General features: G+C 31.2%; 2 protein-coding genes across 2 annotated transcripts; one reads left to right on the top strand and one right to left on the bottom strand.

Moving 5' to 3' along the window:
- The first annotated feature begins 1,449 nt into the window (after positions 1 to 1,449).
- LOC148229152 (putative fatty acyl-CoA reductase CG8306) lies at positions 1,450 to 17,571 on the top strand. The gene is made up of 11 exons (XM_088197418.1): positions 1,450 to 1,591; positions 12,268 to 12,468; positions 14,958 to 15,209; positions 15,266 to 15,411; positions 15,473 to 15,582; positions 15,651 to 15,843; positions 15,908 to 16,024; positions 16,466 to 16,585; positions 16,656 to 16,815; positions 16,993 to 17,090; positions 17,166 to 17,571. Exons 2-11 carry the CDS (start codon positions 12,274 to 12,276, stop codon positions 17,302 to 17,304), a joined length of 1,530 nt encoding a protein of 509 aa, XP_088053544.1. The 5' UTR covers positions 1,450 to 1,591; positions 12,268 to 12,273; the 3' UTR covers positions 17,305 to 17,571.
- A 2,071-nt stretch (positions 17,572 to 19,642) lies between these two features.
- Positions 19,643 to 22,180, bottom strand: LOC148229153 (uncharacterized). Its single transcript, XM_088196815.1, has 11 exons — positions 22,171 to 22,180; positions 22,046 to 22,109; positions 21,853 to 21,982; positions 21,616 to 21,793; positions 21,464 to 21,506; positions 21,306 to 21,381; positions 21,009 to 21,149; positions 20,719 to 20,931; positions 20,175 to 20,647; positions 19,935 to 20,101; positions 19,643 to 19,866 (listed from the first exon to the last, which is right to left on the bottom strand). The coding sequence occupies exons 1-11, from the start codon at positions 22,178 to 22,180 to the stop codon at positions 19,760 to 19,762; spliced, it is 1,602 nt and encodes a 533-aa protein (XP_088052941.1). The 3' UTR covers positions 19,643 to 19,759.
- Positions 22,181 to 27,191: the final 5,011 nt, after the last annotated feature.

Raw genomic sequence — 27,191 nt, forward strand, 5'->3', positions numbered from 1 at the left:
CAAGAACTTCATCAAGAAATACCACTTCACTGGCGTTATACAATCGATTATGTATCTAAATGGATATACATCAATATAAAAACACTTGAAAAAGTACTGGGACTACCAATAATTTTACTAGACTATTACAAATACAGTATAGCGAAGTTTAGTAAAAATATTTCGTTATACTGAAAATTCGTTATATTGAATGTAACGAAAATGATATATTTTTATTTTATTTTTAATTATCATATTACTACAGCATCAAAATAATATCTTACAAGATTGATAGATCGTTTTTATCCATTTTTAAGGATTCTGTAATGAACACAATCAAATTTAAAAAAAAAATATTTTATAAAAAATGTTTGAGGGTCGCCGAAACACTTTTAATATCGCTTGTGAACACGTCCGGCATACGCCAAGTCAAAGACGAACTGAATTCGAATAAAAATGTGTTAAGTTGTAACGTCATTCTTAAATTCGGATCAAAATATTTCGTTATACTGAGATCAGTCTTCATTACAATGAAAACATTTTGTATGAAAGTTTTTCGGGGACAAATTGAAGATTCGTTATACTGGGAATTTCGTTATTTTGGTATTCGTTAAGACACTAGTGTGGGTGCGTAAGCTATATATGTACACGAACCCGCGTAACCAACGCGCGAAGCATCGCTGCGTTTCGGAAATTTTTGTTCAAGGAGGATAATTTTTTTAAGGAGCACGTCTACTCACCTTACATAAAATAAACTTGTTGGCATAGTAATTGCAGTTGTCAACAAGCCATAATAGCTAATAGCATTTTTGTGTTTGTTCTTTTATCTTGTATATGCAAACAAAGTGCTTTATTGGCATGAGCACTTTATCCCAGCATAAATTTAAAAAAATGACATTGGCTATATCTTGGTGAGGTTTATCGCCATTTTATTTTAATAATCGTATATTTGTTAAAACTGTTTATTTTATTTTGAACTAAATTTATGTTTATTATGCTCGCACATTATTTTTGCGTAGAGCTCCGCACTCGCCAGAGCCGAGACTGCTAGTCTACATCCTGTTTTAAAAGCTTTGATTGCGCCGAAAAGAAAATAGTAGCGTCATATCGCTAGAATTATTATCCTCAATAAAATCTTTCTTGCGGTCTGCTCAAATGCTGGTGTTTAATGGAAATTTAATTTAATTACGGAAGGATTCACCACAACATTATCGGCCATAATAGTTGGCTATGCTATAAATGCATATTAATTGTTCATAAAATGGCAATAAATGAAAAACTAATTAGTAATCGATAACTTAGAACAGTTTTATAACGTGCAATTAAAATCATTAAGCGTTTATTTTCTTTCTAAAATGGCGTGTCCGTTACAAAATTAAATAAATCAATTCACAAATCAATTTCCCGTTTTTCGACAAGCATTAACATTATATACACTGTGACGTCACGCACGATGCGTATACGAACTTTACATTCCTCGATCTCGATCAGTGTACGCCGGGTGTTCGGCGCGGCTTGGCGTGTTCCGTCTTTTCGCGGTCTTGATTCGACCGGTTTTGTAAAACCGTTTTATACTATTCGCAATAACAACTCGAGAGACTCGTTTATTTAAGTGAGTAACCATTTTATAAATCGATTCTTAAGAAACGTCGTAAAAGCGCGACAAATCGACCGTTCGTATATTTTGACGTTTGCCGGTCGTCAGCTACGAGTTTACGCGTCGCGTCCGAATTAGAGCTTCCTGTATAACCAAAACAATTGATTATCAACATAGAAATGATTAAACACACGCCCATACGCGTTTTCATACAAGTTTCGATCGCAAAATACCAAACGCCGCTCGGGACGTGTAGGGGGTTGCACCGATTGCGTCGTATCTTATTTGTAGCGTTATGGCCAAAAAATCGTTGTTATTCAATGAAATACTACTATCGAATGTTTTTTTAAAGATGGACGCCTTGCACTTTTTTATTATTATTTAAATGAAATTTTGAAAGTTGTGTTGCCACAGTATAAAAAATAATAAACAATTCTTGCACATGCAATTTAGTCATAACAAAAATGTGCAACGGTTTTTGTTCGTCTTTAAATTATCTGCCGAGAATGTGATAGTTTGATGATTATCTAAATTGCTTTGCACACGAACCTTTGATGTATTGGCGTAAAAAAATAATGTTGCCATATAATACATTTATAATATTTTTTTATATTATATTATAAAACAAATTGCACAACTAGTTATTTATTATTATTTAACAATTTTAGAATACATATTTTTGAATATTTTAAAAACTAGATACTAAAACTGTTACCCAAATGAGTTTTTTTGCATAATATATTTATATCAAACTTGATTATGCAAAATTTATATTCCGAGATGTGAATTTTAATTACATTATTAAAATTAAAATTGGCTAATTTTTTTTATATATATTTTAATTGCATATTTGATATTATATCATATGTGATATAAATATAAATACATATAAAATACTATTCTACATATTTTTTTTTCTTACACAACTTTAAAACTTTTTCAATTTATGTTGATGTGATACATAATGAAACTTTTCGGGAAAATATACCTTGTTAATATCTCAGCTAAGATTGTTAGCTTGCCTGATCAGTAATCTTGTTTCGAAATGGTGGCCATTCAAAAAATTAAAAAATCATAAAGGAAAACTAAAGAAGGCAAAAATGTCCCTTAACCCTTTGAGTAGTGAATTAATTGATACACCTTTGTTAATTTGTTAGAATATACCTGGGAGGGAATTAAATTTACGTATTTTTCCATAATTATTTCTGTTGTTATTTATTTATTATTATTTTATATTGCATTCATGGTAAATTATTGCTTGATTTATTTTACTACTTTTTATTATTACTATGTTTCAATAATTTATTTTAACTCTTTTCTTTTATAAAATTTCGTTAATTTATTTTACATATTTTTTTATATATATATTATTCGTCTATTTTATATCAATAAATAGGCTCTTAATATGTAATGAAATATTTTTTGTTATTTTCATTTATTTCATACTTTTTAATTTATTAGAATTATTTTATATAAAAACATTTACATTAAATTAAATTTAAAATTTGTGGTTTCCAATACAGTACAAGATCTACCACCGTACATGTACGGCGATATTGCTTAAAGGGTTAATATAAAATAAAAGTGAAATTATAAGCTTTTTTATTTTTTTATTTACATGGGATATAACGATTTTTGTAAACATGATAACTGACATATTTTTAATCGGATTTCTTAAAAATTGACTTGATATAATTTCATTCGATAAAGTCATTTATTATATTTTAATTCAATTTAGTTTCAAAAACTCTTATTATAAATTTTACAAATCTACTCGAAATCATCTAAGGTCATATTATCATATTTAAGTGTTAATTTAGGTCAAAATTACCAGAATGTTGCAATCTAAAAATTAATAAAACTATAACATTATAATTATTTTCAATATATTAGCTTGATAGTAAATTAATTGTGGTTTATGGCCTTCAAGTTCAATAACATGCATTATTAATCAAAATAAACATCGACACACTTTTGCGAATTAAATATTCTGTGGTATACTTCCGAAGTTCTGGAGTATTAGAAATTGTAAAAATTATTTAAAATAATATTGGATCGTTTTTGTTGCCTTTAAACCACATTTTACCAAAAATGTTGTAAAATCCCCTACTTTTTAAATGTCCTTACAAAATAATATTTAATAAATATTCATAAAAAGTTTCTCTTCAGAAAAATACAGAAATACTCGAAAAACAAAATTCTATAAAACAGTGGATTATATAAAATAAACTCGTTAAAAGATGAATTTCAACTAGCACTAGAGGCTAAAAGCCATATGTCACTTGTGTTTCAAATACAAAATGAGAGTATACTTCGCTCTAGAGATAAAACAAAAAAAACTTACAGGCGGCATATGTATAAAAAAATGCGCTATGGCACAGAAAACACATTGAATATTTAATTTTCGACTGCCAATGTATTTTGTTTGAATATTTTTTAACGCAATACCATACCGCGCGGATATACACGTTCGCGGGGAAATTTGTGCACACACATTTTATGCTTTGAATTGTGGGGTGTAAGTGAGTTAATTTCTTTTTCATCCAAGAAAAAATATTAATAAAACAATTCTACGCTTGTATTCTTTAAATATTTTTTTAAATATCGTCTTTTGTTAGAGCTTATTCTATTAAATTTGCATTCACCCTAAGGCAAAATGAGTCTAGAAATGTGATTTTTTTGTACTAACTCTATACACTACGATTAAATTGAATTGCTAGAAGGCTTGTAACCACAACATAAAAAACGTAACTTTCACTTTTCTATAGAATTCAAGTAAATTTACAGCTAAAGTGTGTTCAACAACTAAAAACTGTATCGAAAATAACTAGTGTTTGTTCTCGCCGTAGTACTGCGTCACATAGTTTCTTAATTCGCATCAAAGATCGGGTTGTTCTCTTGGAAATTGGGCCTTATCGTGCGGCTGAAGTGGAAAACTGCTGCTTAGGTTATCTCGGTCAATTCGGCATCTTGTTGATTCCAAATCGAAAGCGAAGTGATAGTTCTTGATAAAGTGGCTTAATTATTTTGAATGAAGTGATTCACTCATTGGCGTGCATCTGTCTAATGGTAGTGTATAACTACTGTAGCATCCGTTGCGTGCGTCACTGCCGTTACCAGTACTTGCGCCCTACGAGTCCAGCCCTTATGGGCGGGCACCCAGCTTTTGACGGCCGGATGAACGGGATCCATCCCCCGTAGTACTACATATTTTATGGAGTTTCATTAGTGTTTCTCCCGAGCGTCTAATGGTAGATTAGAAATTGCAACGTTGTCATTATATGAAATGTGTAATAAGGGGATTCTTGCTACATATTCGCATCGCATTTGTCATCGACTTTCGCCTTTGTTAAAGTAAGTTTGAAACTGTTGCATTTGAAGAATAAAATTTAATTTCTTTTGAAACTTTATTTTATCGCGTAGATTATGGAAGGTCCCGACACATTTATTAAACAAAAGACATTATTTTTTGTTATTAATTATAAATTTGCAAATGTTTAAATATATTTAAACTGCGTTTATGTTCTTACAGTAGTATCTGCATATGCAATATATTCAGTCGTGCAGCGATTAATTTGAATTTTTTACTCAAAAGTACTATCATTTTTTTTTTGCTTTACAACAACATTATCCAAATCTTGAATTGAGCTTATTAAATGTTAAATGGTTATCTAAAATTGACAAAAAAATATGAATAAACAAACTCAACATGTAGCGCTTGATCTCCCAAGCCTGTGAGATCCATGAGTTTAGGATTCAATTTATAAATGGTAGTATTTTTTAACTATGAATGTATTTCACCTTGAATTTAAAATAATAGCAATCTTCAGATTTGTATAGCAAATTAAAATAAAAAACCATTTGCTTTTCAGTCTCTTGTTTTGCCTCATCTTAAACATTGCACTGTGAATTGAGTTAAGGATGCTTGTTGCGTCAGAAGAATAATACGTCGGTACGCTACATTAAATACACATCCATAAAATGTACACAAAAGTCATGACGCAAATCAAACAAGAGAGTGAGAGAATCTTAGTTTCCACATTGGTCAGGCCAGGTGCTCAGTTTCAAAACACAATAATATCATAGTTTTTACTTGAAGCTTGAGTAATCATGGCGACACACCTACGGGAGAAGATTACTAAAAAAACTGCCATCAAAACGCCATCAGCTGGAGATGTAGAAAAAAATATCTACAACTCTAAATGGGGCAACTGTTTTTTTTTCCATAAATGCTCTATAAATAAACAAGACTAACCATTTAGAGTCGAATATTTGGTTCTTCTAAATTAACGTGATACACGTGGAATGTTTGCTACATAATATATAATGGCGAAAAGGCGAAAGTTACATAATAGACAAATTATGATAATCGTGTTACAAACTTGTATTTTTGCCACACCTGCGGAATCCTCTTTACAGTTACCGGTTTTAAAATATGTGTTTCATTGCGACTTTACCCAAAAAGTAATTTATAAATTATTTGTTTAATGCATGATTGCTTACCATTAATCACTTAAATAAATCATATAGAACATAATGGGTACATATGTATATGAATCTTCAATGAAATTCGAATGTAAACTGTTCTCTGTTCAATACCTGACTTTGGATTTCTGATGTAAGAATTTTATTCTCAAAAATAGCTAGTCTAAAACAAGGACTAGTGATGACTGGAATACATAAATATATTTGTATCGCTTCACAAACAATAGTATTTTAAAGGAACATGATTTTCTACCCTTAATTGGAACATTATCATATTATGTATTACCCTGTCGATATTATAATTGACTTGGAATAATGCCCACAACGATTTATCGTATTTTAATCGCTTTTATTTGTTTTAGTCCTAATCAAAACTATTAAAAATATGCGTGTTTGGTGTATTTCTAAATATATATTAAATTATAATTAACAGTAGTATAATTTAAGATCATAAATATTTATTAACTTTTACCGGACTAATTTTTTTCTTATCAAACTCACTACGGTATAATTTATTTAATCACAAAAATCAAGTTTCTTACCTATTATTTAAATATAATTTATTTAGAGTATATCTGTACCCATTCCAGATGTTGGGACCACTACCTGAAAAAAAAGCAATAATGCAATGACAAAAGAATGTTGCGCTCTATCCTTGTAAATAGTATTTAGTTGATTGTTCACTGTTGTAATTCACACAACACTTTAATCGATACTATAATATTATTGTTCATTAATTTATATGTTACAACTTCTCCCATTATTTTAATGCTTGTGTTAGACCGAATTGTACTAGTTTAATATATATTTGGAAAAGTAAATAATCTTGTAGTGTCATATTTTGATAGCACTGTAAATCAGAGCTGTCAATAATGACGCGTGCTCAAAGGGTTTTTCAATATTTTGATTTCGCAAAGATTCATAGTATTTTTAATTAAATGACATGCAGTTTTCTGGCCAAATTCAAAGTGATCCACATCAAAAGCAATAAAATCATGCCGTCGCAGTGAAAATGCTCGGTTATCTAGCGTTCATAATCAGTCTTTTTATAAAAATATTAAGACTTACAATAAGTGACAATCGAATGAAGCACGTTTAGACCGAATTTTGACCAATAAGAGAGCGCAAAAAACAACTATCCCTTTTCAGAAGTCAAAAATCCACGTCAAAAGCAATAAAATCGTGCCGTCGCTCGTCACCGAGCGTTCCCACTGCGACGGCTCCGACACGATTTTATTGCTTTTGTCGTGAATTTTTGACTTCTGAGAAATGATAATTGTTTTTGCGCCATCCTATTTAGACCAATACTCTCTCATATCATAATTCCGTAATAATGTCGTTAAGGATAGCTATCATATTTATGAAACGAAGTGCAGAATGACTATGAAGCAATATGCGATATGCGACGTCAATCGGTACTTCTTCCGTTTATAATTATTATTCTCCTGAGAGATAAGCTGGCTTAGTTTATATTTTGTACTTGACTTAATGAAAGTTTTAAGTTGAATAAATATGATAAGTAATAATGTTTTGGTTTGAACAGAAAACTGACGTTTCGCAACTGTCAAATTGAGTTTCATAGACATTTTAGAGCAGCATGTAATTTCACTAGCGTCTATCAGTTAAATTATACTTTCGCTAGCAGAAATATACATATATCTACTGGTGAAAATGTATTTGGACTTCACTAGTGAAAATATAAGTTCATTGAAAAATACAAATTCACTGTAATATTTATACATCGCGTGTGAATAAATATGATAAGTACGTAAATGTATATATTACTACTTACGAAAAAGTTTAAATAATTCAATTTTCATTGAAAAAATATATTTCTACCGGTGAAAATGTATTCCAATATAATTTCACTGTTTTACAATTTAAAAAAATATATTCGGGATAGATTCGCGACTGTTTTTTTTAGATTATTTTTTTTTCGTAAATTTCAGCATTTTCTAGGGGAAATAAAATACTGTAAATTTTATCAAGTCATTTAAAATGGCTTCAGATAACAGAAAATATATTGGGCATGACATGGCCTTTGGGCTGTAATGGTAAACTTATTTTGGCACGACATACATGCCTTTGGATTGCAAAAGGTTAATTAATTTGAATTTCAAAATCTCATTAATGTCACAAGCAAAATATGAGTGACATACGCATAAATATGAACATTAGACGCTGGACACAGAAGCTACTGGTTCGAATCCCCGCAGCAGACTCTTAAGTAGAGTTCGGTGACATCTACATAATTAATTATTATTAAATAGTTAAGTGGGTTTGTTATTTGATTATTTTTTAGTGTACGTGTATTATTTTTTTTCTAAATTAAAATAACTCAATCTGAGGATTTGAAACATGTCTATAGTATTACTCTTAACATATCTTGTTCTTATATTTATATATTTATCTTAAATCTTTAAACAATGTAGATTGTAGAGTATCAACTAATTTACTATTACGTACATTTAAGAAAGTCTTAAGTGATATTAAATCAGAAGAGCAATTTGTATTACCTGGTAATTTTCTCACATGTATTTTCTTACGCATATTAAATAGAATAAGTGAGAGCAGAGTGATTAATACTTCCTATAAATACATCAATCAACAACAAAAATGTGTACACATTTTACTCTTTATAGTCTATGAATTTAGCACATGTAACATGAAGTTGAAAGATAAACAAAGCTCAGTACTGAGATAAGATATACAATGGTGCATCTATAAATACACGTCAGTCTCACAAAACCATTTCAACTGTAGTTCATTATTCTGAATACATTTGTGTTGAAATCTGTGCCTTGAAAACATATTTTCTCTAAATTTCTATGTATTTATGTTGACATTTTGTAAGCATTAACCCTTTAGTTGCCAAAATCTGAAATATCAGCTTTTGCTAATTTACCAAAAATCTTCGAATCGACGTCATTATTAAAGAAGAATTGAATTTTTCTTAAATTTTTATTTTTGATGATGCGGTTTTTAAGATATTCTCTTCAAAGTACACGCCCACTGCTCGGACCCTGACCTGACCGTCGCCATAAGATTGTGTAGAAAGCCCCGTTTACGGAAACATCGGAGACCAGCAGTGCATTCAGCTAACTTTCTTCGAGGAAACCAGTTTCGAAGCTGAATGCGGCAGCATTGCACCGGCCGGTTCCCTCTGTAATATATATGCCACTTTTTTTATTATTATTTTCCATCAACAACGATCAAATTATGTCAATATGATATTCATATTGTGCATGGTATCTTCATTGGATTTTTATGGATGTGTCCGGAAGTCCACTTCCAGTTGTTGGTTCAACGCACTTCGGTGTCAATGACGAATATTATTTATATTACTGTGGAAAGTCGTAGAAAAAATATCCAATGCTATATTTACTCATTAAATTAAATGCACTCGATCGCTTGCGAAATACCTAAGTGCATATTACATACATAGCCAAAAATATATGCATGCAAAATATTTTCGATCCTGCATTTCTACACACAGGAAACGGGTCAGATATTACGACACAATTTTGCAATTGTCAAAGTATGGTAATTTAAGTATTTAATTACGAGCTGATGCAACTTGTTTTGAATAACCTGATTAAGCTAGGGTCGGCTCTAGGTTATCAGCGCCACAGGTAGTACCTAAATTTACTTTCTTACTAATTATCAACCCATTACGCGTGTAATGTGTAATAATAAAATATTATATTTTACGATTTACGATAATTAAAATCAGTAAGTAAAGCACTTTAGGGTTTCATAACTCGTTTTTAAATTAATTGGTTTTAAATATATTCAATACATTCTATTTTTAAACATTTTAAATTGATTTTATAGATATTTAACACGTTTTTATAAATATGAGCCGTCATATAGAAATCATTACAATTAATAATAAATAAATTATTTTATCATATAAGAATCATAATCAAAATACGAATCAATGTCAGTCGTCGTGTTTTGTACGTTTTAGAAAATTATATTAAGATTTATATTATTATTATTTTTAAATATTTTTAATATATATTAATAACATTTTAAACATATAAAAACTGTTATGAATTATGATCTTGGAACGTATATTATACAAAAATTGTGATTATTTTATTAGTAAGAAGTAGCAAAATATATATTTTTCTTTAAATTTTTTTTTTTAAAAGTATGAATCTGAAGATGGGCCATCCTTAAGATACCAATGATGTTTATGAAGAGAGTCGCGTTTATGATATCAGATTAGGACTATTATAAAAAAAAGTTATTTTATGTTTTTCCTGTTTCGCATGGTGACTTAAGGAAAATATTGAAAAATATTTAGAAGCAATTTCACTCGCCCGCGCTATCGTACGTAATAAAAGCGAACAGTTTTTAGGCATTCCATTACATAGATACAGATAATATTCTAAAATGTTCGAAATGCGATAACACTAACATTGTATTTTATCTGATATTTTGTTATGAAATTTTAAAACCCATAAAGTTCATTAATATCGCATAGTAATAAATAAAAATAACCTAGTTAATAAATGGGCGTGAGCTATGCTTAAAAAAATCAAGGTTTCGAGTACGAAGTGCGAGATTATGACCGCAATGCGCTATATTTATTATACACGAGGTCATGGGTTCGGGTCCCCGCAACAAATTCAATTTTTTTTTAAAACGCGCAATTAATAAAAACCGCTCCATCTGTAAAGTGACATTTATTTATTGTAAATTATAATACATAATAGCCGATTCTATAGACGATTAACCCACCCAGTTCATACTAATTTACCACGTTATAACGCATTGGGCTTACGCATATCAAATGTAAAATATTTATTTTAATAATTACTAAGTTATTTATATGATAAATTTAGGAAGCGGCGCTTCCATAGCTTGTATCGTATAATTAAATAACGCATCGTGCATGTCAGCTTAATATTTAATCAATATATGTAATTGTATTTTTTTTTTAATTGTAATAAATGTAGGAAGCGGCGCTTCCATAGCTTGTATCGTATTATATAAACGCACTGTGCATGGTCAACTCAAGATTTTTAAAATATGTATAAATGTAAAAAAAAATTTTAATTATAATTAAGTAATTTATATAATAAATATAGGAAGCGGCGCTTCCATAGCTTGTATCGTATTATATAAACGCATCGCCATTGCTCAAAATAATTTTTGCGGTTATATTAACAATATTTAATTTATTAATAAAATAAATATTATATTTTTGCTCCTGCAAGTAAATTTATTAAGGGAAGCTGCACTTCCATAGCTTTTCCTAGTCGTCATGTATGTTAAAAATTGCTCTAACTATCTCAAGAATAACTATATTGCTAAATTAAAAAAGTATATAAATGTTAACAAAATTTTTAATAGCTAACGTTAAGGTAAAAACAAATTCATATTATTATAATAATATACATATTAGAATATAGTTGGTGATATAGTTTTAAAGTATACGAAGTTATTTCTACATTCTGGTAAATAAATTAGCAATATAGATATATTTTAATTGTATTCAAAATATATAGTTTACATATTAAATAGATGTAAGGTAAAAAATATATTTTAACCATGCTTGCTAATCGATGATTTAATTATGCAAACATTATAAAATAAATATTTAATTTAAATGTAGACTCAAGATTTCTAAAAATTTAAATTTATACTGAATAAATAAAATGTTTTTTTCAATTCCACTTGATTAAAAATTTTACACTTGTAAAAAATCAGAGAAAGTAAATTTATATAATCATTACTAATTCAAATTTTTATGCAGAAAATCTGATCTGTAAAAAACTTTGAACCGTCACCAACGATCTTTACGTAATTTTCCTTCTATTGAAGTATTTTGTACTTCAACTGAGCATTTTTTATGGTCAAAGAGCAATTTTGCTTTACATAAAACTGACTGGTCGACCTTGGCATGCTAAAAACGTCTTCGTCTAATGAAGTAAATACATAACTTTGAATACTTTTTGCAGAATCGCCAGTCAGTCAAGATCAATCATAATTTATCGAATAAAACCAAGTTTACAATTATTATATTGAATATGATAGTTTAAAAAAATTATATGCGTAATACCCAGTTGAACTCGTCAATCTGCTTATGTAATTATAATTATTAATTATATAGCCAGTCATAAAGCTTCTGGTTTATGTGACATTGCTTCGAAGACCTTGATCGATGTGTTTAATTGGTTTATGATTTGTTTCAGATCAATATGGCGGGTTCAGACGTGGTCAACTTCTACAAAGGAAAAAATTTATTCATCACAGGCGGAACAGGATTCTTAGGTATATGTCTCATAGACAAGTTCCTGAGGACTGTTCCGGACGTCGGAAATATTTATTTGCTTCTGAGGCCGAAGCGCGGAAAGGAAATATCTGAGAGGCTGGAAGCGTTGACCAAAAATAAGGTATGTTATTTATTTATTTTGAAAAAGCTTTTGACAATGTTTATCAGATTACTGTAGCCGTCTTCTGGAGTTAGTAACACCAGTAGTGTTGATATTATTCATAAACGACATAGGCATGGCCATTAACTTAAAAACCCAACTTAAAATTGTTCAAAACCGTCTAAACGATTTCTGACTTGTCTTTGCAGATCAATCTGGATTTTTTGTGGAGATGGACTGCTGACAACTGTTTACATTTCAGCGTCTGTTTATGCCATGTTGTGTTGTTTACCAGATATTTATAACCATTGCAGTTTACACATGTGAAAATGATCTGACTAGAGAGATTTCTATTGAAGACTGAAATTATTTTCCAGTTGAAGTGGAAATTCTCTCTTAGATTTTCAATATTGGTGCCAAGTCTTCTAATGTTGACTTTGATACTTCAATCTTGACGTTTATTCCGAGTGTTTTGTCCACACTCATCTGTGCTTTTAAAAGTTGAATAACAAGCTTCTGCCATTTGTCCAGACGTTTGTGTAATATAACTAATTCGTTTACCAAATTTTGAGTAACACTTTTAGTTGCTAGTTGTACTTATTTATTACTTAACCCTTTGCACTCGTAATCGTTTTTGTACTAGGTATGTCGCCAGCTCGGGAAAAATGAAAAATGTTAAATTCTTTTTTAAATTTAAAATTATATATGTAGAGCATAAATATAAATAAACTAATACCAAAAACGAAGAAATCAGAACAAATACTTACATTTTAATTTTTTTTTGGTTCTCTCAAGTACCATTGGTTGACAATCCATAACAATAAATTAACACAATAGGGCGACCACCCATTTTAAAATATTTATAGGACCAAAAAAATATTTTAACCATAAATAAGTAAATATACACAAATAACAAAGACATGCCGCTCAGTTTTAGATAAATCTACCTGCGAACGAAGAAAGCTTACATCGCTTGCACGAGGTATATCTATGTTTATATAAACTGATGTTAGGTATATTTTTAAAAACTAAAATACGTCCCATCGATGGTCAAATGAAACGTTGCAGTTAATGTCATATTATTTTATATATTTCTTAATTCAAAATAGACAGAATTTTTAATGAGTAGCTTTATGGTACATATTTGTTTGTGATTTTATATATTCGAGCTAATAATGCTTAAATAGCATATTTTTATACAAAAATAAAAAAGTGATGCACAAAAAAGGGCACTACGTTTAATAATATGTGGGATGTTGATTTATTATAAATTAAGGAAACAAATATGGAAAAATATTATTTTTAATTTTTCGTAAATCCCCAAGTTCTATTAGTATACCAACTCATCTGTGTAAAACAATTAAAAATAATCAATAGGTTGTATACAGTTTGCGGGAACTTGGGGCCTAGAACATTTATCACTTGGTGGAAATATTGCTATTTTTAAGGTACATTGCCATTACTAGTTCTTATTCTCCAATTTTCTGATGTGGTGCGATTTGTTTGAGGTATCGTTTTTTTCGCTATTATTTTAATTGCCTGTATTTTATCTTCGATTCAAGGCAACATGCCTAATTTCAACGTTACTTTCTTTACTATCATCATTGGAAGATGAAAAATCAAACATGAAATCCTCCCCATCACTATCATTACAAAACATATTATCGTTACAATCACTATATTCAGCGATAGCACTGTTTTTTTTTTACAATAAAATTTAAAAAAAAAATTCACAATAAAATTTGAAAAAATAAGTAATTAAAACAAAGTTATTATTCACTATAGTCTTACTTAGACACAAATTATGGACACCCGAGACTCTGTCGAAAACCCAATAGGCAATAAAAACGTCACCGACGCGTGTCTACCGTAGGACGATCGCCAACCATTGCCTTCGGAGAAATCTACGGCACATCTGCATTTAAATTTAGTCATCAAAAAAACCCCGACTTATCGCGATAAATGAGCTCTCCCCGGCTAGATTCAAGCAAAAATGATATTTTTTTGATAAGATATGCTTTTTGAAACTCTTGTCTACAACACTGCAAAAACGCCATTCAAAACATGCTTAGGAAATACCCAAAAATCGACGTTATATTTCATAAATTGAAATGGTGCGCTTGACGCACTCTACGAGTAATATAGAGCCAAGCGATGGTGCGTCTCACGCACCTTACGAGCGGAAAGGGTTAAAGACTGACAAAGAAATTGTCATTTTCATTATGGCGACAAACAAATCGATCTTTCATTCACACACACACACTTGCTAATTATGCATGAACAATATGAAGAAAATATGTGTCTTTTTGATTTATTTATTATCATGGTGAATTATAAATTAAACCTTCTTAAATCAAAAATTTTGCTTTTAAATGTGTCATTCATTGCCTCAATCGCAATATGGAAATTTAATAACTCAACTATATAACTGATAGACCATTATCTTGTTGAATAAAATAAATGTGCTACAACTGGCATCTTAATCTAATACTTTTGTTATTATATTACAGATTTTTGAGACGTTATTGGAAACGGCCAGTCCAGACATCTTCAAAAAGCTAATACCGATATCTGGCGAGATTGGAGAAGAAGGACTCGCCTTGAGCGTCGAAGACAGAAAACTGATAACGGAAAACGTCAACGTCGTCTTTCATTCGGCGGCCACTCTAGATTTCCAACAAAATCTTAAACCGACGGTTACCATCAACTTGTTAGGAACTCGACGAGTGATGGAACTCTGCAAAGAAATAAAACAACTCGAGGTACGTACTCATGTAACATTATCAATGCAATTTTATTTATTTAATCAAAATGATAGGTGATGATCCACGTATCGAGCGCTTACGTCAACTCCTTCAAAATATCCGTTGAAGAAATTTTATATCCGCCTCCTAAAGAAGCCGATAAAGTCATCACTTTGGCTACCACTTTAACCGATTCCGCTTTAGAAGCTTTAGAATCGAAGTGAGTGTATCATGATATTATTATTATAAAACATACGATTATAATCGATTTTTATATTCAGCATCTTAGAAAATCATCCAAATACGTACACATTCACAAAGCATCTAGCGGAACACGAAGTTGCAAATTGCGCGTCTCTCTTCCCGTGCGTGATCGTCAGACCTAGTATTAGTGAGTATATGATCAAATTTAATATTTTGTGTGATATAAAAATAAATTTTAATAAAAATGTATTTTAGTTACTGGTGCTTGGAAAGAGCCAGTTCCCGGATGGACCATTTCTAAGAACGGTCCTCAAGGTTTTCTGATGGGTACCAGTCGAGGAGTCATCCGTAGATTGCCTGTGGATAAGAATATCATCGCAGATTACATTCCAGTGGACGTTGTTGTTAACGAGTTGATTGTTTCTGGATACAAGACAGCTAGAGATAAGTACGTTCATTGAAGAATTGAGAACAGTGATTGAAATATTATCGGATTATGACTATTATTTTAGAGGTCCGTTAGCTATTTACCATTGCACATCATCAACGATCAATCCGTTCAAATGGGCATTACTCGAACCAGAACTGTTGGTGCAGCTTAGAGCGTATCCGCTAAAGAGCGCCGTTTGGTAAGTAAAAAAATTGATATATCTCATATAATTTTTTACATAGTTACACTTTAGGACCCTTATATGTCTTATATTGCAAATATTTATTTTCAAAATATGTTCAGTAGCACTCTGTGCACTGTAGGACTATTTTAATTTTCATTTACGTGTACAAAATAACTAAATATTTTTGTTTTAACTCGATGAAGAACCACTTTCCGATCTATGTACATATATATGTAAATTCAGCAAAAAACTAAAATAAATTACAAGTTGATATAGTTAAAATATTAATCTTGCTAGTGATACATAAAGCACTAAATGATGAGAACAAAATCGAGAAATGTCAATTAAGATAGTGTTACAAATTCTGCTACGTTTTAAGCGTTAACGTTATCGTTTTATTATATAAAAAAAATATTTAGGATGTAACAATATTTATTTATATAAAATTATTTTTAGGTACCCGAATGTGAAGTTCATAACGAATATAACTCTATTCCGATTCTCGACGTTCTTCGTTCACTTCATACCGGCAATTTTCTTGGATCTCTTGACCGTCGTTACCGGAGGAAGGCCCATGTAAATATTTTTAATGCCCCATAAAATATAATAGAAATTGCAATTTAATATATTTTTGTCCAATTTTTAGATTGCTCAAACTCCACAGAAACGTAAACGCATCATTGAGCAGACTCCACAGATTCATCTTCACTGAATGGTCTTTTGATAACACGAAAACGATGCAGCTAAGTCACTCTTTATCGGACACTGACAAAAAGCTGTTTCCGATCGACATATCAACTTTGGAGGTAAAATATAACAAATTAAACATATGTTAACCTTATAATTGCTAAAATCAAAATACTAAATAATCAGATACAGCTTTATCGATATTTAGAGAGCAATACATAAAAAAGCTCGGCAATGAAGAATTAATAGCATAAAATTGGATTTTCAAATCTATAATTAACTTTATATTTTTTCAGTGGAAAGAATACTTCAAGAATCTGCATCTAGGCGTTAGAACTTATATAAATAACGAGCCGATGTCTAATATGCCTATTGCCAAGACGAAACAGTCAATGTAATTACTATATCCTTTATCATCCATGTTTATAATATTAATTTTATTTTATATAATTTAATATATTTATTACAGATTGTTTTTATTGCATATTGTACTGAGAGCTTTCGTCATTTTCACTTTCTGGTATACTCTGTCGATGTGTCTCGGAGTTACCATGAAACAAGCGGCTTGGGCTGCGCCTCTTGGATACGTTCTTCTGAATTTGATATAATTTTTTATATTATACTTAATATAAATGTTTTTTGTGCAAATTTATCTCTAATCTATTCTTCATTTTATTATTTTTACGAAAGTATTATTTAGTACTTATTTTTTTATTATAATTTATTTCTACGTTTCGTACTGATTTTTTTATTATATATTTTATTTGATTTTATTCTTCTAGTAATAATAAGAATATGATAGACTTAGAAGCTGTTTATAATATTAATAATATTATACATTTCTCTGAATAAAAAATATCAATTCGTCAAAATAACGATGGATCATACTTGTTTTTATCGTTTACCTTCCTGTGATGTACACTGAGTGTACATGTCATATTTTTATGACAATATGGGGACCCTCGAGACGACCGTCCGTGACGCAGCATAAGTGAAAGTGATTGTCCCGCTGAGCCGTGCATCCGAACTAAGCTGCGTCGTACCATAACACCGCATCCCCGCCACCGCGAGCTACGTGCAGAGTGGGGATGGGGATCCCAAGACGACCGTCCGTGATGCAGCATAAGTGAAAGTGAAGTACCGCTGAGCCGTGCACCCGAACTAAGCGGCGTTGTACAACTACACCGCGCCACCGCAAGCAACGCGCGGAGTGGGGATACTGTCGCGTACCCGACCGGGATTATAAGGCGGTGCCAAAAAGCTCACATTACACATTCGAATCTGGACTTCTGACTCAACAACTCACTGGACTACACGGATTCTACACCTCGCCTCCTGTTTGAGCAACCATCTCCATGACACGCGCTCGAGGTTTAATATCGACGACTGTCGAAGGATCCCAGTCAACACGCGTCAAGAACATACCGGAAGATTTCATAAGGGCCACTTTGTACAGTTCGCTGTACAAACGTCCTATCACAAATCGTCAACCGGACCTGCCGATAACTACAAATATAGAAGCGTAACCGCAACCGCTTCAACAAGAAATTAAATAATCAGATTTTAAATCAACATTGGATCAGAATAAAAATCAAATGTTAGTCAAAATTTTATTAATAGACTGGTCATGATTATTTATTTAAATTAGATTAAGACCATCGTAACCTAACAGGTTACCCCAATGCGTCACTATGGTCGAAAACAATAATTGTATTATTTTAATACACAAATAATACGAACTGGACCAACATCTCGTAGCTGACATTAAACAGGTCAATGTGCAGTGCCAGCATATTAAGGAGCCGGATGACCACAGCCAAGCACAACCTAACAAATTGACCCTAAAACTTTGATAATGACTTGTGTATTATTAAGCTGACCATCTGACAACATAAAACTGACCTTGAGGTATAGATGCTATAATATAAATACTGGCTATTCTTTATAATTACTGATTAATGAACTGTGATAGTGCATAAATACTGACTGAAAAAAATTATTCTTGCCATTTAATATAAGTTCTTACAGTCCAATTTAAATTCATATCATTTAATAGAAATCTGTCCATCTAATATTAATTTTGGCCGCTTATATTATGTTAATATAAATTCTAATCACAATCGTATTAATATTCTGAACCGAAAAATATGAGCCAAATTTAATTAGAAAATTTTACAAATTCATATATTAATACAAGGCTTCGTCGTCAGTCAAAAATTACGTTAGTTTGGAACAAGACTTTGGGGTCCAGCTGTACCCCTATTCGAGCAGCTTGTATATTTTATTCGTTCCATCCAATTTAAATTCTAAGCGTTTAATATTTATTATGGTCGCTTATATTGACATTTTTATTTAAAATTCTAACCCGAAAAATACGAGCCTTTTTTAATGGTATACTCTTTTATATATAATATGTTGAATATAAAGTCCATTTTAATGGCAATAATATCAAATAACTGGGTTATCAAGTATTAAAAGTTCATTCATAAATATTATTTTAGTATGACACAGGACTTTTTCATTCAAATGTGAATTTATTTCTTAAAATTACAAAATGTTTTTTGTGGAAACAGATTACAACTATTTAAAATAAATAAAAACAGTCATAGCTAGTCACATAAAAATAAAATCAATAACAATTGTCTATATTCTTTTAAAATAACCGAACAAAAAAACTCACTAATGCAAGTTAAAAATGAACAGAAAAAAATCAACTTATATATAATTAATAAATAAATATTTTACTTTAAAGTAAACATAAAATTTAAAACCATAAATGGAAAAACTGCAAATAAAATATTTTTGACTTAATTTTAATCAGTATTGTCTTCCTTATAGATAAGAGATAAAAGCATGCGGTCTGCATGCCCTTATCACTCATTCACTCTTGTCGAATTGGAGAGTATTTATATATATAAAAAGTATTGGAATATATGTATACCACCCCTGGTATACATATATTCCAATACTTTTTTCTTTTACTCAAAAATAATAACATACGTGGACGACAATATTCTCAAGTGAATATATTGTAAAACAATTAATTTATACTGTTTTTAACTATTATTCCATATCAATATTGGAACTGCATTTTTGTGAAAATTTAATATCCATTATTTCACATGAATTAGGTTTCTTCACAATGTCAACAAATCCGTGCTTTTTCAATCCTAAAAACAAATTAAAAATCAATCAATTCTATTACTTGATGCTAATTTTTACTTTAAAAAATATTAACTCAAAAGAGAAGCGAACGCCTTTGCTGCCATCATTCTTTGTGACGGCGCATTATTACTGTACGTTTTTTGATCGTACGAAACCAATGTTTCAATTGTAACCGGTTCGATTCCGGCGTTCTTAGCAGCAAGAATCTTTTTAAAAACTCCTTTCACCTCCCAATCTTCACTATAGTTAAAACATTTACTATATAATATACGCATATATAAGATACATTTAAAGCATAAGTTAATAGTTATACTTAAGAATTCTCTTGACTTCTATAACACTCTCAGTCGGACTCGGTGATCTAACCATTACGGCGGTGCGGTCAAAGCTAGCATCGTCAAACTCTTCAATAGACATATTTAAAGATGCATCGACCGAAGGTGGTATAATGTTACCGATAATAATTTCTGAGGCATTGATTGTGGCGTTAGCGACAAATCGGTGATTTCCGTTGATTTCGATAGCTTTTGATGTGGACATCGTCACAGAGCACGGTTCTTCCTGTATATTATGAACTCTTTTTGAGTCAATCTTCATGATGTTTAAGTTGAACTGAACAGGTTCGATAAGGTTTAAGCTAGTTTCTTCGCCGGTCATTTGGAGAGTAGGAATCAACATTTGTGGTTCAGTAGTTTTATTCATTGAGCATTTCATACGTCCCATGGCGATATTTTTCGGTGTAAAGCCAGCTTTAAACGCATCGCTAACGTGCGCAGCTCTCATCATCTGAAAAGCCAGTGTAAACGTTGATCAATTCATCAATAAAGATTGAATAATATATTATCATATAAACACACATTTTCGTTTACAGTTTCATCTTGAGACTTTGATTGTTTTAGTTTTTGGAAAGGCAATGTTTCCGGACGAGTGATCCTGTTTCTTTTAAACGCATGCTTCAACTTTGATGAAAAATTTTTAGCATTCTGTACGTGCAGAATTACGCTCGGATTTTCAAAAAGAGTTTCAACATCAGAAAATGATGGTATTTGATGTACAGATTCTGCAGGCGCCTGTATATAAAAACGATAGTTTTTAATATTGATTAAATAATAGAAACTACTAATAAAAACAGTATTTAAAAACTTACTCTGCATCTAAGACCAACATACTCGTTGTTATTTAATTTCATCTCAGTTTCTGAAATTTGCATAACTGCATCTCTTAATATTTTCTTTTTTGCTCTTCTGATTCTTTTAGGATTTGGGACAAATTCCTCTAAGATTATTGCCTGAAAAAGTTTTACATAATATTATAATATTCGTCATGTGCAATTAAAAGTCTAAATTTATTGTCAATATTGTTCAAGTATATGATAAAATAATTGTTACGTTACATTACACAAAATAAAATTTAATAAAAAATATATTTAATATATAAATCTTACCTCTACAACTTGCTGTCTTTTAACTGTAATACGCTTCTTAACTTTTTTAGCAACGGCAATGTCAGGTACTGGCGGACTATAAATTTATTCAAATAACGAAAAATATTTTAATTTATCATAAGCTACTACTAAAATACAATAAAAGAGGAGAAACTGACTTTTCAATATCAGAAGTAACGAGGATTTCAGGTAAATGGGCATCTAAAAAAAAAGTTACAGGTATTTTGGATTGGAACAATAAAGAAAATTAAACATGAACGGTAAATGATAATGGATATTCAGAGGCAATAAATCTAAGCATATTACTAACCCTTCGGAACTGTAAGCTGCAAATCGTTAACGGGTAATGCAGCATTAATTTCCATAGTAGTCGATGGAAAAAAATTGACATCCATCGCAGGCGCTACGCTTAAATCCATTCCATATTCAGAAATTTCACCGAAAGCATTTTGCATTTGCTCTAGTTGAGGAAGTTCACCAAAACCGTCCTATAAGTTTTATTAAAACATAACGTTAACAAATAAATGGATAATTACAAATTTCTTACATCTATTAAAGTGTTGATTTTTATGTTCGGTTCTTGAATCGTTATCTCGGATATATTTATCACGCAATTCTGATCGATTACTCTTTCGGGATCTTCAGGAACTGGGCGTTTTTTATTTTTCTTTTGGACACTGAGTAGATAAAAATAATGTTAAATAAACAAAAATAAAAGCATAATTAAACGTATTACACACTCTGGGCCTTTTTGCATGACTGCTACTTGTTTCGTAACACTTTCGTTGAAGTGAAGTATATCACCTAAATAATAAACATAATCAATAAACAATAATAAAATCACTGAGCAAATATAAAAGTCTACCTATTAACATGGTAACCTTCTTTCGGTACAATTTTACAAGACCGTTTATAATATGGCAAGATAATCTAAGCGAGTACTTTTCGCATGGTGTTTGCGATTCCGTTATCATTATAAGCCGTAAGTTGTCACTGTGTAATAAAATAGTTGTTATTATTATAGAATTGAACATACAATTGTTTATTTTTGATGTACTCACCATACATGAATGAGATTTGTGTCTAAAATGCGACGTTTCGATAATTTAGAAAATCTCTCCGGCCAACAGCTTGCCACCCAACAGACATAAAAGGGTCCACCCTTCGTCAGGGAAACGTGATGGTAAAACATTGTTATCTGAAAATATTTTTTTTAAAAGATAAATTTATTTACGAAAACTGGTTAAAAAAATACAATGTCTGATCGTGACCTGTGATTAATTATTACAAAAGAAAGAAAAATCAGATTAAATCACTTCTTTGGTTAATTATTCAACAATGAAAAAATCGAATAAAATGGCGTCATGGCGTCACTTTTTAAATGATGAAAACTTACTTTAAAAGCTTTTCTGCATATTAAACGAAATTGAAAACCATACATAGACGCTTGATTTTATATTTTATTTGTGAAAAAGCTTATATTAACTACTTACTGATTAAAACTGGCGATTTTTCAAGACCCGCATCAAACGCGGGCCGACCGGATCAAAATGTATGTCACGCCAGTATGAAAATTTAAAAATGGCTAGTCTTAACACAAACAAAATTGACCATAAACAATAATATTTAAATTAAACAGGAATAATTCATCTTACCAATAAAAATGCTAAATAAAATATATTGCAAAACTGAACTTTATTATACATATATATATAAACGAACTACTTGGTAAGAATGTCGGCGCCACGCTCAGAAACCAATGGTTATCAACTCTCCGCTGCGTATGGCTCTAACGGCTACGAAGGCGGTCAACGACGTTTTGCTATATATATATATACGTTTTAACTTCCACCAGATTAGGTGCGAGCGAGTGTTGGTCAGAACAGTGAACACTACATGAATAACTATCTGCAACTAATCTACTTAAAAGGAGGATTGTATAAATTGGCAACAAGATTATTCACCATACATAAATAATTGAAGTGCAGGAACGTCATTTGGGTAAGAGCAAATAAAGGCATTTGCCCTCCCCCCCTTGAATTGCTCAAGAAATGCAGGCTATTTAATGAAATACTATGCATTTTAATAAAATCAAAATAATAATAAAAAATTGAACTGGCCAACTTTTGCCCCCTATTTCTTCCCGAAAAAGATGATTTTAAACCAGAAACTAAAACAGTTTCTGATTTACAGCATTACAACGGTGTCGACGCGATTTTATTGCTTTTGACTTCTAAGAATGAATAATTATTTTTTGTGCTTATATTATAGTTATATGCTGCATTCGATTCTCACTTTTTGTAAGTCGTAATATTGTTACAAAAAGTCTTAATATAAACGCTAGATAACCGAGCGTTTACACTGCGACGGCGATGGCATGATTTTATTGCTTTTGATACGGATTCTAATCAGAAACGTAATTTGGAGAGGAAGCAGAGCACCTTTGAATATGGCCATAAAAATGCATGAAATCGAAATATTATAAAAACGACCAATGGCTGATCATTCCCCCCCCCCCTCAGGAAAATTGAAATAACGTCCTTGTTTAATGTTTTGAATTTATATAGAAAAATGTTGTTGGCCACTTTCGTAGCTGTTAGGGTCAAACGCAGAAAATAGTTCATAACCATTGGTTATTAAGCGTAGCACCAGTATTCTCCACCACCGCTCGGATAATATACTATCACTGCCACACCAATCAGAATTCTGAGGATCGTCCAATGACATCATCCTTCCGCCAGCTTTTCGATCACCACTCGGAAAATAACGAACTCGGCCAAAATAGTCTGTCGCGACATATATAAATATAATCTAATAAAACTCTATCTGTACCTAACTGGTTGCGAAGTCACGAAAATTATATAATATTTTTTTGAATTTGATTTAATGTAAATGATTTTGATAAATAATAATATTAATAAATTATAAAGTACGAAGTAAATGAACATACCAAAAAATGTTTTATATTAATTTTACCAAAAATATTTAAAATAAATAATCGAAATTCAATAATAGAAAAGTGTTTATTTAAATTATTAAATCATATTAATACAAAAAAGTAGTGAGATAAATCAAAGTAAGTAAACGTTGAGAATCACCGATTTTTTTTTATAATTTAGTATAAATGCAATATAAAATAATATAAAAAAATAACAGAAATAATTTGGGGAAAATACGTAAAATTAACTTACTACTCAAAGGGTTAAATAGTTCAAAAATAATAAAAAAAAAAAACAGTGTAAATATTATAATAAAAAAACTACTATTTACGGTTTTGCAACTCGACGACTCGTTTTTAATCTTAAGTACTAATTATTCTTTTAATATATTAAATAATATTCTATGGTCATCTTACGATAAAATAAAATATTTTTATTAACATTGATAAAATTATTAATGGTTTACAACTTTGCTAAGTATTTTTTCTTATTATCTTGTATATAATTAATTGTTTTTGTCATATGTGTATGCTCTTTTTTATTAAAACGATTTAATTAATAAATTTATTTATATGTTTTATTAAAGAAATGCAATATGACAATTATTTTTATTTTATTTTTAAAACCATTTATAGACGAATAGTGTCCCTACTTGTAGCTGAAACTCAGATTACACTGGCAACATAATTCTAATTAGTCTTCAAAATTACAAACGGGCGACAGGAGATATTTTAAAGACTTTCGCGCGATTTACAACTTCAACCGCGTACCTGCATGTGGGTTGCAAATTATAGAGAAGTCTTCTCTTGAACGTTAAATTTGTTGTAACAACAACATGACTGACCCATTATTTGAAGACCAGTACAGCTGTTCGTCTGGGACGCCGCCCCTCGTGATCGATACGAGTCCAATGAGCAGCGCAACGCCTGATGATCCTCAGCAAGAATACGATTTAGTCGAAGACAAGTTTATGCAGAAGCAACAATATTGGCAGCAGAAGTACAGTGATGAACAGGAGTTGCATCGCCAAGAAGATTGGGATCGTTGCTATGGACTGAAGGATGATTCTATTGAGGGATATTATTTTCACGTACACCAGGAAGAGTCATCAGAGCAATACCAACAGTCAGTAACCGAACCAACTCAAGAAGAGGCTGAAGACTTGATGTGCATGGATTTAAATAGTGTACATCCTACACCAAATATAGACATTTCCAATATCGTAAAAGCTAGTCAGAATGATAGAACAGTAGAGCCTGTTTTGGAAACGCACGAAGATGATCTGATGTTATATTTAGGTTTAGTACAGAGTATGTTTGGATTGCGGGATTTGAATAAAAGACAACTTTTTCATAAATTGAATAATATGAACGAGCATGATTTGCGTAAATTACATCATACGTATATGATGACTATACTCATGTCGAAGTATGGTGAGGAAAGGTGTACGAATCAGGAACAAGATCAGCACCAAGAGTTGCATCAGGACCAACAGATGATGCAAGATTTAGATCAAACCCAATATTATGATCAGCAGCATGAGATAAATCAAAATTGGCAAATACTTCAGCAGCAAGAAATGCTGCAACGGGCTCAAGAGATGCATAAAAAACTAGATGCTTACATAAAGCATGCGTTGCGTCATGAACAACAAGTGATTCAACCGCCAGAGGAACAAATATTACATGTGCAACATGAAGAGCATCTATATCAGCAGAAACAAGTACATCATCATCAGGAGCAGAAATTGTATGCACATCATCCTGAGAATTTACTTCAGAATCAAAACATCCATCAGCCATATCAGATGCAGAATTTATATTGTCCGGATCAAGAGCAGAGCTTCTACCAGCATCATCAGCCGCATCGAGGTCAGAGGTTATATCATCCTTATCAACTTCAACAGCACGCAGAGCCCATAACAGCCGGAGAGAGGACTCAAAATCAGCTGATTGCGAAAGAAGTATATCAGACGAAGCGCAATGAGAAACAGCAACAGTGTCCGTCGACTTTTCGTGAAGAAGTGCCTCTGAAAAGGCGCAAAACGTACTACTGCTCTGTATGCAGACAGTATTATTTAAAGACCACTTTGGCGCAGCACTTTAAGTCCCATACGCACAAAAATAATGTTGTGTCTTCTGGCAGACCAGATCCAGCAGATCTTCCCATCAGCGAACACTATAGGGATCCTGATTTGATAGATACAGAAAATTCGATCGGCTCAAAAGAAGCAAAAAATCCTTCAGTGCTACGCAGAAATCCGTTAGGACCTTGTAACAGAGCTGCTAAAGCGGCTAGTTCTTACGTGCATTCAAAAGAAGAACCTGCAAAATCTAAGAAACACGGGGAAAACGTGCCTCCAAATTTTTCATTAATCCAACAAAATGTACATGAAAAACGCGAAGAATTTTTGCCTGTTTCTGTTTCAACATATAATCAAGATAATTTTAAGTCTAATTGCAATGCAGCGAATTTTTATAATGTCCAACCTAGTGAAGAATCTTTGAATCCGCAAAATCCTCATGTAACTCAAAATTTGACAAATAAGCAATCAAGCTTTATAAATCGATCTTCAGAAAATCTTCACGAAAGAATAAGTGCGCAAAACCATAACGTAAATCAAAATTTAACGAACAATCAACCAACCGTTATAATGGAAACTTATAAAGTTGATTCTGGGAGAAAAAGTGTGTCTACTAATCTGCCACAAAATATTCACGGGATTCAAAGTTTGACAAATATCCAATCAAGCATTATATATCGACCTTATATAGCTGATACAGATAGAAGAAGTTTGCCTAGTAATCCTTCACAAAACAATCACGCGATTCAAAGTTTAACAAATAACCAATCAAGTGTTAAAAATGAAGTTGCCTCCGGTCGAAAAAGTTTGCCTAATAATCTTTCGCAAAACAATCAAATTAATCAAAGTTTGACAAATAACAAA

The sequence above is a fragment of the Plectrocnemia conspersa genome, unplaced genomic scaffold (assembly GCF_051122295.1).
Source record: "Plectrocnemia conspersa isolate PC_06_02 unplaced genomic scaffold, ASM5112229v1 ptg000011l, whole genome shotgun sequence".
Taxonomy (NCBI): domain Eukaryota; kingdom Metazoa; phylum Arthropoda; class Insecta; order Trichoptera; family Polycentropodidae; genus Plectrocnemia; species Plectrocnemia conspersa.